The sequence below is a fragment of the Cydia pomonella genome, chromosome 8 (assembly GCF_033807575.1).
Source record: "Cydia pomonella isolate Wapato2018A chromosome 8, ilCydPomo1, whole genome shotgun sequence".
Lineage (NCBI taxonomy): Eukaryota > Metazoa > Arthropoda > Insecta > Lepidoptera > Tortricidae > Cydia > Cydia pomonella.
The window spans coordinates 22,961,434-22,973,888 of NC_084710.1; the positions used below are offsets into that span (position 1 = coordinate 22,961,434).

General features: G+C 39.1%; 2 protein-coding genes across 4 annotated transcripts; one reads left to right on the forward strand and one right to left on the reverse strand.

The window, feature by feature from the left end:
- Positions 1-1,199: 1,199 nt before the first annotated feature.
- On the reverse strand, positions 1,200-12,394 carry LOC133520865 (3-hydroxyisobutyryl-CoA hydrolase, mitochondrial). Of its 3 annotated transcripts, none has more exons than XM_061855559.1 (5): positions 12,370-12,394; positions 7,959-8,493; positions 6,131-6,405; positions 4,185-4,326; positions 1,200-3,840 (listed from the first exon to the last, which is right to left on the reverse strand). In XM_061855559.1, the coding sequence occupies exons 2-5, from the start codon at positions 8,491-8,493 to the stop codon at positions 3,689-3,691; spliced, it is 1,104 nt and encodes a 367-aa protein (XP_061711543.1). In that variant the 5' UTR covers positions 12,370-12,394; the 3' UTR covers positions 1,200-3,688. The 3 variants fall into 3 exon arrangements, with proteins under 3 accessions (XP_061711543.1, XP_061711542.1, XP_061711541.1); XM_061855558.1 differs by lacking the exon at positions 12,370-12,394 and adding an exon at positions 9,669-9,811; XM_061855557.1 differs by lacking the exon at positions 12,370-12,394 and adding an exon at positions 9,454-9,662.
- LOC133520866 (peptide deformylase, mitochondrial-like) lies at positions 9,921-11,950 on the forward strand. The gene is made up of 3 exons (XM_061855560.1): positions 9,921-10,426; positions 10,518-10,638; positions 11,741-11,950. The coding sequence occupies exons 1-3, from the start codon at positions 10,091-10,093 to the stop codon at positions 11,929-11,931; spliced, it is 648 nt and encodes a 215-aa protein (XP_061711544.1). The 5' UTR covers positions 9,921-10,090; the 3' UTR covers positions 11,932-11,950.
- Positions 12,395-12,455: the final 61 nt, after the last annotated feature.

A 12,455-nucleotide genomic window follows, 5' to 3' on the forward strand; every position in this document is an offset into this window, starting at 1 on the left:
TTTTGTTTTTTTTTATATGTTCAAGTTTATTTATATATTTTTTTAATTTTTATTGTTTCAGACAAGTTTAATTTAGTAAAAAAATGTATTTAAGATTATCACCTATACACCACCATATTACAATAAATAGTTATAATCGAGCAAAGCTCGGTCGCCCAGGTACTAATAATTTAATACGTAATCCCAACAATACATTAATGTGAAAATGGGAGCCACGTTGACGTGACTTAGTTTATAAAACAGCTGTGAGACCAGCTATGACGTATGGAGCAGAATGCTGGCCCTTGAAGATACAACAAACCGACAAGCTTCACGTTGCTGAATGAGAATGCTGAGGTGGTCGTCAGGGGTTACACTTCTTGACAAGGTACCTAACCGGTATATTCGTGGCAGTCTCAAAATAAGGCCCATACCTGAAAAGCTGGAAGAAACACTTCGGTGGTATGGTCATGTCATGAGGCCTGCCGACCACATGACAAAAAAAGTGCTGGAACTTGAACCGAAACCAAGGCATCGCGGGAGATCTCGAACTACATGGATATCCGCCATAAAGAAAGACCTCAAAAGCTCCAATACGGACCCAGAGACGAGCCAGAAAAGACCACTATGGAGGCTAAGGATTAGGAGAGCCGACCCCAAATAGAGATGGGAATAAGGCCTGAAGAAGAAGAACGTTTACCCCTTTGACCGCTTCCGCTACAGACGGCTGTGGACGTCATCGGAAAGTCTTGCCAAGGACGCCAACGACGGCCACAGCCATCAGCTTCGCCAATGCAATAGGGACTTACGCGGGACGCCGTAAAGTTCTATTTCGTTTAAATAATCGTGATCGCCTGGCGCCCGGGGCAGGGCATATTCTTTCGCCATCTGGCTTTCTAGTTTACCATTGGGAATGTTCTCGCGCGAGAACATTCCCCATACAAAACGGAGAACATTCTCGAGAACTGCACAACTATAGTTATAAATAACGTAACGCTATAGATCTTGTTATCACTGACCAAATTGAAACAAGCAAGTGCGTGAAAAATAATGGTACACGTATTTTCTCTTAATAATAATCTAGTACAATTTTTTTGAGAAAAGGAACTACGAACTTTGTGGCTTACTACGTGCCCACTGCCGGGAAGTCTTCTACAGTAGAAAAATCTGTGTATATGGGAATAGGTAATGCGATTAATGTGGTATAGAAAAAATAAATATAACTTTTTCAGTGATATATTTCACAGTAATAACACATATTTATACAAATAGGAATACAAAACTTTACAAGAAAACTAAGTACCTATAGAATACTACAAAACGATAGTTCTATAATAAATGCTTTTTAAGTCTGCGATGACATTTTGGAATATACTGGAATTACGTAAACAGAAATACACAAAAAACGATATCTGTATAAAATTTTATCTTAAAACTAATAAGTGGCACTTGATTTTTACAAAATTGTTTTTTATTGCACTTAAGTTTATAGATCGTGTCATTAATGAAGACGCCTGCCTTGATTCGTATTGTCATGTTACTAAAGGTTAGATTTGACAAATCTGCGCGTCATCGTGGATGACACGAACTATATGTGTGTAAATTCATGAAACCCTGTTTTGAGGTAAATTCAAATTAAGTTGGCATTCATGGCTACCAGTGACACTAAAATAATAAAGAATGTTAATCTTCACACAAAGTCGCTATCGCCATTGCTATAAACGGGCATTCCACGAGAATGTCGCATACGTAACGCCTTTGCCTTGTAAGGCTGCCACCTTAATCGATAAAGCTCGAGAATATGCCGCCAATTGTAAGCCAAGTCATGAAATATTCCCAGACCCGATATCGCTATCTCAGGATTTTCAGAAGTATTAGAAGAATGGCGTTCCGTAAGCGACATTATCGTGGAATGCTTCAAAAATCATCTAGTGACTCTTTCAATAATGATAAAATACATTTTTAAACGCTTATTATGTCTAGATTATATGTTGTAAACATGAGACATTTGTAGACATGATCCGTAGAAATTCGAATCTACGAATTCTACATAAGTATACAGATATTTGTACTGACAATATTTAGACATAAGAATATTCGACCTCGAAATGGCGCCATAAATAAATAAACATTATAGGATATTATGACACAAATTGACTAAGTCCCACAGTAAGCTCAAGAAGGTTTGTGTTGTGGGTACTCAGACAACGATATATGTACCTAATATATAAATACTTAAATACATAGAAAGCACCCAAGACTCAGGATCAAATATCCGTGCTCATCACACAAATAAATGCCCTTACCGGGATTTGAACCCAGAACCATCGGCTTCATGGGCAGGTTCACTACCCAATAGGCCAGAACTGTCGTCAAATCGGTCGCCATAGCGCGCTAGAGGTTATCATAACAATAATTCAAATCTGTCTACCAAATTTTCTTGTATAGTAATGGCGTTATTCATAAACGCGTTACAGGCCTGAATTAGCTATGAATCGTTTGTCTTTATCCGTAATTTTAACTTCTGTATTTGTCAGAAAGGGATAAAACATAATTTAACTAAAACAGGCCCGTAAAGTTTTATAAATAAGGGGGTAAGCCGCTAGAGTAGTGTTTTTCAATCTTTTTCATGACGCGACCCCCTTAACACATACAAAATGGTCGGGCTTCGGACCCCCTAAAACGCTACGTTAGAAGATAATGCACGCGACTTTGTATGAAGATTAACAGTCTTTATTCTTTTATCAGTTGTTCCAGCAGGAGCTTTCGTTTACGAGATTTCTTCGGTGAAATCACAAACAAGTAAAAGGTACTTTTTTCAGCAATATTGGACCATACAAAAAATTTCTAACAAAATTCATTGACTAGACCAAAACCATATTCATCCCTTTGAACGCCGCCGAAGGAATATGCCCTGCCCCGGGCGCCAGGCGATCACGATTATTTAAACGAAATTGAACTTCACGGAGTCCCGCGTAAGTCCCTATTGCAATGGTAAAGCTGACGGCCATATCGTATATTTAGGAATTTTTTACGCATCTTAAAATTCGGATCGGGGCTCCGAGGACCTTCACAGCCGTCCTGTGGCTGTCAAAGTTAAGGAATATCAAAACTTTTATTTTACCGTACTTAAAAAACTTGTACCTGCTTGTGATTAGTATCTGATTTAAAAAATAGAATTCCTTAAGTTTCTGTAAGACTATTCACACTTATCCTTAGTTTACGAATCATATCTCGATGTTTTCTATAGAGTTCAAGCTGCTGTTTTTTTTCCGATTTTCAATTTGGGCTCATAAAAAAACATCCTGTATATTGTAGACTGACATAGACGTGCTTAAATACATCAGGTAACCGACTAGTTTAACCAAGATTAAATATTCATATGTGGCTTTCCTGGAACTGCATAGCAACAGCCTTAGACAGAGAGCTCTGGAAAACCTTGGAGGAGGCCTATACCCTATAGAGGGGTTCTCGTACACTCTTTTTATTGTTTATTTATCAGATGTGTATTATTTTTATTTTTTTGTGTTCGAGGCTTTTTTATTTATGTGGATTCCCATGGAGCATGTGTGTGGACCACAAGGAGCCTTCTCTAATGGAAAGCCACATGTACTGGAACAGGATCTCAAAATTTCGTCGTTGTACCGGATTAAATAAGCGAGGTCCTTATAAACGGTTCTACACCCGATGAAGTACCATATCAGTTAAGTTACAGTTTAGACTCAAAGTCAAAGAACTTAAGCTCCCTGTCTTCTGGCAGTTTCTTGAAGAACTCCTCGACGTAGTCGTCGGTGACTTCCGCGAGGGTCGCGGGCTTCCACTTGGGGCTATTGTCCTTGTCGACCAGGAGGGCGCGTACACCTGCAAATAAAAAGCTTCACTCAGTCAATTTCCCGAGGAGGTTTTCCCGAGGGTCTACAGTATGAGGTTCTTCAAAAAAGGAGTGTACAGATTTTTAAAGGGTCGGCAACGCGCATGTTACACCTCTGGAGTTGCAGGCGTCCATAGGCTACGGTGACTACTTACCATCAGGCGGGCTGTATGCTTGCTTGCCACCGTCGTGGTATAAAAAAAAAATTAGGGCTATTAAAATGGAACGCATGCAAGAAATTAAACATGTTTCTGTAAAAAAAATGCTATGCTATGCAGCTACGCCAACCCAATGCTAGCTCTTATCCCATTACAATAAGGTTCAGTTCTGTTACCTTCAGGGAAGTCGTGGTTCTCAGTGCTGCGGCAGGCTACTCGGTACTCCATCTTGAGGCACTGCCCCAGTTCTAGTTGTGCACCGCGCTGCAGCGCACGCAGTGTGATTTTCAGGGAGCCAGGGCATACGGAGTGGAGCGTCTGAGAAAAAAAGGAATCAATATAGTATATCGATGTTGCTAATTTTGAAGGAGGATAAGTCGGCACCTGTCCTAAGGATTGTCGCACGTTACCGGCCTATGTGTTCAGAGTCAAAGTTTTTTTTATACTACGGTGGCAAGCATACGGCCCGCCTGATAGTAAGCAGTCTCCGCAGCCTATGGACGCCTGCAACTCCAGAGGTGTTACTTGCGCGCCTCACCCTAACCCTCGTTGAGCTCTAGCAAACTTTCTCACTGGTAGGAACACAACACTATGAGTAGGGTCTAGTGTTATTTGGCTGCGATTTTCTGTAAGGTGGAGGTACTTCCCCAGTTGGGCTCTGCTCTAGACCTGGAATGACATCCGCTGTGCTGTGCCCTACCACAAAAAGCGAGATAACATTCACAATGCCCATACCGACATTCACAATGCCCATACCGACATTCACAATGCCCATACCTCTCTTATAGATGTTTAATAGAAACTTAAATTTAGTCATATTAGAATGCGCTTATGTAACTTCTGTAATTAACAGTGGCGGATCGTTCAAAGAACTCGATTCCCACCGGCTTGTCTAATTTCAGCCCGTTGAGTACTGTCACAATCGGTTCATGGAGAAAAGGAAAGCAAAATTAGCTCCGGGTTCCCTACGAATATTTGTGACGCGCCGCCACTGGTAATTAATGCCAAGAAGGACCGTATACGTAGTCCTACCCTACACCTCTGACCTAAGAAACTCCGCGGGGCTCAGTGCTCTAAAAAAACATACATAACATTACATACAGTAGGTATCCTATTATAACCCCACAGATTATGGTAAATATTATAAAAATCACACTGGAAGTGAAGTTACAAACAAAAGGAGTGGTCCTGTAAGTAACAGTGCATATATTATCGCACAGGTTAATAGACAACGAATACTCCTTTGAAACTGATAAAGGTTTCATCTGAAAATTAGGCTTTGCAGTGTTTTAATTTTGAGTATAAATGTATAAAATGTATAAATCCTTTATTTCAGACAGTAAAGTAAATTTCAATTTTTCTACATTTCTTGCATTTTTTTATTCCTGTCTGTGTGCCATTTATTGGCAAAAGGCCTCCTCCAACCTTCTCCATTCCTCTCTATCCTTGGCAACTCTCGTCCATGTGCTTCCTGCTATGGCTTTGATGTCGTCCACCCATCTTCTAAATGGTCTACCTCTTTTCCTTTTCTTATGGCCAGTGAACCAGTTCATTATCGTTTTCGACCATTTTTCTTTGCCTCTTATTGTATGGCCTGACCATTTCCATTTTAACTTTTTTATTGTTTTTGTGACATCTTTTGTTTTGGTGAGCTTCTTTATGGATTGTATTCTTATTTTATCCGATAGTCTTTTTCCCAGCATACTTCTCTCCATGGAGTTTTGGCAGGTTTCTAGCTTTCTAATGTGTGTTTTAGTGAGAGCCCAGATTTGGCAGCCGTAAGTGAGTATAGGAAGTATGCTGGTATTAAAGAGTTTCCGCTTGATAGTTACATTGATTTCTTTGAGAAGAAGAAGATATCAATTTTGAGTAAGTCCACAGTAAATATGTGAGCCCGACTATGTTATGTGTAGTGTCCCTAGGACACCCAGAAGTTTGTTACTGAACTGTCTACACCCACCTGCGTTAGGTGTGACGTATGTGCCAGAAATAATTTATTTAATCGTATGGGATTGTACAGGAACAGAGAAATCATAAATCTAACTCCACAGAATTAATCCACTTTCAGAAATAAGACAGAAACACTACATTACATTATGTATTAGCCATTTTAATTTCTTACCTTCAACGTTTTATTAGACCAGTCATTATTCACTTTCTGCAGCCTCTCAATAATTTCCTCCACGCTGCCAGCAGCAAAGCAATAATTAATATGCTTAATGTTCTCCGCTAGAGAAAAATCTTCAGCGGGCTCATGGAACTTGGTTAGCAACGCTTGTATCTCGGTCTCGTTGGTGCAGCGGGAGAGAAGTGTTTCTAGCTCATAGAGACGGGAGGATGGGACGAAGTGGGTGGCTATGCCGGCTTTGACAACATCTTTGCCTTTTAGTCTGTCACCTGTAATTAAAATAAATGAAAAGTATAACTACGGTAGCCGTTTAAGAAGTGTATAGCTCTTAGGTTAGATGGCGCTAGGCGCCTCCCTAAGGCACGCATATGATTGATAGTTCGGAAGCTCAGTTGACAGAGCTGGCCCATCGCCAGTGATCCAGAAGTGCGAGTTCGAGTATTCCCCGAAACAGTAGTTTTTCCACTTTTCTATTTTTAGGGTTCCGTACTGAAAGGGTAAAACGGGACCCTACTAAAACTCCGCTGTCCGTCCGTCTGTCACCGTCTCATGAACCGTGATAGTGAGACAGTTGAAATTCTCACAGATGATGTATTTCTGTTGCCGCTATAAAAACAAATACTAACTAAAAAACAAAATAAAAAAAAATATTTAAGGGGGCTCCCATCCAACAGACATGATTTTTTTGCCGTATTTATAAATAATGGCACGGAACCCTTCGTGCGCAAATCCGACTCGCATCTATTGGCCGGTTTTTTAAATTTAATTATAATCTTTGTGGTATAATTTCCAGACGTTTCTGCTAAATACAAAATTAATTTCACTTTAACAGTTTGAATGAGGGCGCATTTTACTCGTCAAAAGATTTTAAGACGTCTGTACTATAACTAAGTTTCACATTTAAATGGCTGCGTCAATGGTAGCGAACGTGGCAAAAATGCCGAGACAACGCAAGGATGGCGCTGTCTTTTCATTATGGATCGTAAGTACTGTATAAAAGATTCAAAATCTATTGACTCCATTGACATATATCTATGGGCGGCCTATCATTGCCCTTACAAGCAATGAGAATGAGGCCAGTACAGCGGTGTTATGCACGTGAATTCGAGCCAATCGTGTAGTCTACCGCCACAACGCGATTGGTTGATGGGTTCGCATCACGCGCACGATTGGTAGCAACTAGTTGGATTAGACTGCACGATTGGCTCGAATTCGTGAGTGACACCACTGAACTAGCACCATTCTTAGAATCAAGTTCATCATCATCAAGATATGAAGGTAGTACATAGGTATAATTGTTAAACCATTCAGGGTTTATTCTAAAAACAGATACTTATCTACTTACTTTGTTTACTTCATATTGAACATTTCATGCGCTATATTGTGTTGACCAACCAAATTGTTATAAACCCTAAATGACTCTATAAAAGTAGGTACTTATATCAGTAGAGAATCACAAATAAATATAAAGACCTTGTTACCCGTACAAAACAAGGTCATAATATTACAGCTACGAACAGTTTGCCTACAAAACTGCACGGTGACACTAAAAATTAATTACCTTGTATAAATAAAAGGAACTCATAAACGATGGCCATTTTAGCACGTTTTTGTACTTAACTTTTGCAGATACATGTTTCTGTAAGGTAGTAAAATTCATTAATAGCGTTACACACCTACAACTAAGCTGAAAACCTCGGGTGGAACCTGTATCCCCAATCAGCCAAGCTGAGACTACAAGCGCCAATTTACCACGTAAGGTTTAGCTGTTAATGCTGGATTGATTAAAATAAATAAATGAAATGAATGAATTACTGCTTACCCGTTAATCCCAAATACAATCCTAAATTGACCTGCAACCTTGGCAAGAAATATGATCCACCAACATCCGGGAACAGCCCAATCTTCGTCTCCGGCATAGCTATGAGTGTCTTCTCAGTCGCCACCCTGTATCGTCCATGCACCGATAATCCTAGACCTCCTCCCATGGTGATACCGTTGATAATCGCTATGTAAGGAATCTTATATTTCCCAATTAAGTAGTTTACATTATATTCTGTATGAAAGAAGATCGGTCCTTCCACTTTGTCTATGGCTGCTTTAACATCGCCGCCTGCACAGAAAGCTTTATCCCCGGCTCCTTTGACTATGACACAGGTTTTCGTGTTCTCCCATTCTTGAAGTTGCGGTAATAGTTTTGTCACCATGGAAGTGTTGAGGGAGTTTAGAGCTTTGGGACGGTTTAATGTGATGACACCTGCGTTGTTCAATGTTTCGAATAGTACATCTGATTCTTGTGTTGACATCATGCGCTTGAGGGCTAGGGCATTTGATAGTTTGATTCTTAGTTTAAACATCTGAAAGATAATTGATTTTTAATAAGAAGATTTAATGCTGGGACGGCTAGTATGTAATCGCCATTCAAACCTGGTCTGTAAGGTCCACATCTAAGTACCCTATCATGTTTCACGAAAAGTCAGCAATAGCTCATGTGAATTTGAAAACTTACATCCTCTATGACTTTTTAAAATATTTACACTTAAATGATATAATAGAGTAAGAAGAACATATAAATGTTACTTTTGATAACATTTATAAATACAACAGAGAGTACTTAGATAAACAATACATTATAAATAAATAAATTATATCTAACAATCTTAGAACTAAATTAACTAATTCACACAACATTAAAGCTCTCCAAGGGGCCTCTATCTGTTGGTTCTATATCCCCACACAACCATATTAAAAGCCCGGGATTTATAGGCCCATGAAATCTAATTAATACAATTAACTACTATACAGACATGTTTAGTCCATATGGTTGCATTTGAATGTACCAATTTCAGAGCAAAATACAAATACTAACAAGATTTGATGGTGTAAAGATTGTCCAAACAGGAAAGAAACCTATATGAAGTAAGTGTTTCTGTGTGTGTGAGACCAAAAAATCTTATAGCTAGTGCTACAGAATATCACTTAAAACAATGAGTGCCATAAGTTCTTATTGATGCCAATTTAATTACTTCCATACTTATGAATTTAAAATATGCATTCTATAATGGCAAACCAACTAAAAGATAAAGGTTGTGTGTTACAAAGCGAAACTACTGGATATTCAGTAAATATGCTCGTTCGATAGTGAAGTATGCTAATATTTATAGGTTGGGTATAAAAATACGCCCAAAAACAACAAAAATATGACTAAAGACCGCGTTTATAACATCAAATGCAATCATTATTTTTCGCCATACGATATATGTATGATAAAGGCAGCTGTTATTCAACAATACATAAGTAATTACATAAGAACTTGCCTTGAACCCTGCCAAAGATGTTATCATTAAGTTAACACAAATTCAAAACTTGTCGGTAAGGCGAGGCTGCCTACTTCCCTAGTTTTAAAGTTCAAACAAACAAAATTCACCACACAAGTATATGTTTATAAACGTGAACTGATTCACCAGACAGTGGCTAAAGTGTTGTATATCCGAATTAATTATGAATAATTAACAAAATGCTTAATATTGACCTTTGAATATTATATCGCGGCAGAGTAGATTCGGTAAACGTAAATCGGCAATCGGCATGGAAATGACGTTTAATTAAATACTTAACGTTCCGGATTTCATGCCAAAATCTGAATTGGTTGTCACCACGGTGTCCTCTACACGATGACCCAGCGTAGGCCAGTCTACGGGACGCAGCTATGCGGTGGATTGAGATAGCAATACCACTTGCTCGCTCTAACGCATAAATGCGTCCCTTGGCTGGCCTACGCTGGGCCATCGTGTAGAGGAGTCATTACGGACTATGATGATGTGTGGAACGGAACGTTAACGTCATCCCTAATGACACTGACACTTCTTGTAATTTGAGGTTATATTGTTTGAAATACAATCTGTATATTTATTTAGATAAAACTTTAATAATATTCACTGACTGAGCTCAACAATGACTGTATCTAGAAAAGTGCTCAACTGGTACGCCAGGCTATCTCCAAGCCGTGGGCATGTCAATCCTCCTTACAGTCACGTCGTACAGATTGGGGATCCTAGGTTACGTAAAGTTTCCGAGCCGGTACCCCCCGAATCAATAAAAACTGAGCAGATTCAGACAATAATTAAAAAACTAGAAGTAGTATTAAACAGATATGGTAGCCTGGGGATGTCAGCGCCTCAAATTGGTGTGAATATGAGGATATTTGCTATGCAGTTAACTGCGCTAGAAATTAAGAATATGAGTCCAGATATTGTCAAATCCCGTGGTATGACTGTAGTACCGTACACTGTGAGTAAGTAAACAATGCTAACGAGCTGAAAAAAAAACACCAATACATGGTGTTCAAAAAGTGGTACATTCTATTTTCATCTGTTTTTAGGTGTTTATCAATCCATCATTGAAAATAGTCGACTACCGCAAGGTCTCCCATGCTGAGGGCTGTGAGAGCGTTAGAGGATTCTCTGCAGAAGTTCCTAGATACAAAGAGGTTGAAATTTCAGGTAAACATTTCAATTTGTAATTGACCTGTTGTTTTATGACTGATATAGCTATATTACGGTACATACCACGTACATACCTTTTCCATTATATGAATAATCATATGTATTTTTAATCTGTACAATATTAAAGTATTGTTTTTAATTAAATGAGCCAATAAAAAGTAAACACAGCAAACATTCAAAATTTTTAAAAAATTCTGCAAGTAGGCCTCAAGGGCTCTTTTACAAGTCAATACAACATTATTGTAACATCATGTATTGACATGAAAAATACATAAAACATTTAATAAATACAACAGTCAATACGCGGGTAATTAAATTATAATAATCTTAAAATAAATAATTACTACACAATACAACCGAGATGTATAGTCTCTATGGTTAAAAATACCTTAAATCTGGAGATGTAAAAGGTCCCCAATGTCAGAGACTAATACTTTAAGGCCCCACACTAAATAATATGCCATGATATAAAATTCATAATATTTAGTGAATTTAGATTTTTTTTTTAATACTATGACGGTGGCAAACAAGCATACAGCTCGCCTGATGGTAAGCAATCTCCATAGCCTATGTACGCCTGCAACACCAGGGGAGGTACATGCGCGTTGCCGACCCTAAACCCCTCCCCCCACCCCTCGTTGAGCTCTGGCAACCTTACTCACCGGCAGGAACACAACACTAAGAGTAGGGTGTAGTGTTATTTGGCTGCGGTTTTGTGTAAGGTGGAGGTACTTCCCCAGTTGGGCTCTGCTCTAGATCTGGAATGACAACTGCTGTGCTGTGCCTTACCACACAAAGCGAGATGACATTCACAATGCCCATACCTCTCTTATAATATCACAGCGGTCACCAAATGGCGGACCATGGTCTGGATCAGGACTGCCTACCTATTTGATTTTTTGCTTATTTAATAGACTCAAGAAGAAGTGTAGAAACTGACTACCATGGTCACTTAATTTTAAAAACTGGACCCCTGAAGAAACTAATTGGTGTTTCTGATTTTTTTTTACAAAATACTTCTAATGCCAAAGTTTTATAATTTTTTATAAGAGACTAACAATTTTAGCACATAAACATAAAACTACTTCCAATATTTCAGGTCTTGGCCCAGAAGGTGAGCTGAAATCTGAAAAGTTTAAAGACTGGGCGGCTAGAATTGCACAGCATGAGCTAGACCACCTAGATGGCAAGCTGTACACGGACATAATGGACAGGAAGACACTCTGCTGCACATGCTGGGAGGAAGTTAACCTGTCACAGGGAAAACTAGCAATACCATTTACACCATAATAAAATATTAATATGATGATGGGTTTTGTTTTTGTGAATATCTCATGCATTTATGACCTTATAGCCCATTGCATTATAGTATCCGTTTAAACCTGCAGGTTTTTAAACAAAATGTGTAAAATTTAGTTTGTTTGATAGGTTGTAATTTCTATTACTACTTTTTTTATAAAAGATGTGTCCCGCCCCCGCCGAGTTTCATGCCGGTCCATATTGGGATACCCAGACCCTACTCCAATTGAGGGGGGATTTCAATTTTCTCGGGTCAGAGGTGTAGGGTTAGAGCCGGTGTAGCTTTATTTGACGTTCATAAGCGTAATTGTAATATGCCTACTTGAATAATAAACTATCTTTATCTTTAAACAGAGGGCCTACCGCAAATACCGTAATTCGTAAATTACGGGCCTCTTTCTCTGTCACTCTAATTAGCCGGGTCCTTACCAGACAGTGTAGTCGTGCCTCGGCCGAGGCGGCAGGCTCGGGCGAGGAAAACGCACGCGCCGCCTCGGCCGAGGCACGTCTACACT

Bases quoted from the DNA above. Each gene is read 5' to 3' on its own strand.
- LOC133520865 (XM_061855557.1), bottom strand. From the start codon at position 9,480: ATGATAACATCTTTGGCAGGGTTCAAG. The intron at 6,406-7,958 runs GTAAGCAGTAAT...TTTTAATTACAG, and splicing joins ATTGTATTTGGGATTAACGG to GTGACAGACTAAAAGGCAAA. The intron at 3,841-4,184 runs GTAACAGAACTG...TTTTATTTGCAG, and splicing joins GAACCACGACTTCCCTGAAG to GTGTACGCGCCCTCCTGGTC.
- LOC133520866 (XM_061855560.1), top strand. From the start codon at position 10,091: ATGACTGTATCTAGAAAAGTGCTCAACTGGTACGCCAGGCTATCTCCA. The intron at 10,427-10,517 runs GTGAGTAAGTAA...ATCTGTTTTTAG, and splicing joins TGACTGTAGTACCGTACACT to GTGTTTATCAATCCATCATT. The intron at 10,639-11,740 runs GTAAACATTTCA...CCAATATTTCAG, and splicing joins CAAAGAGGTTGAAATTTCAG to GTCTTGGCCCAGAAGGTGAG.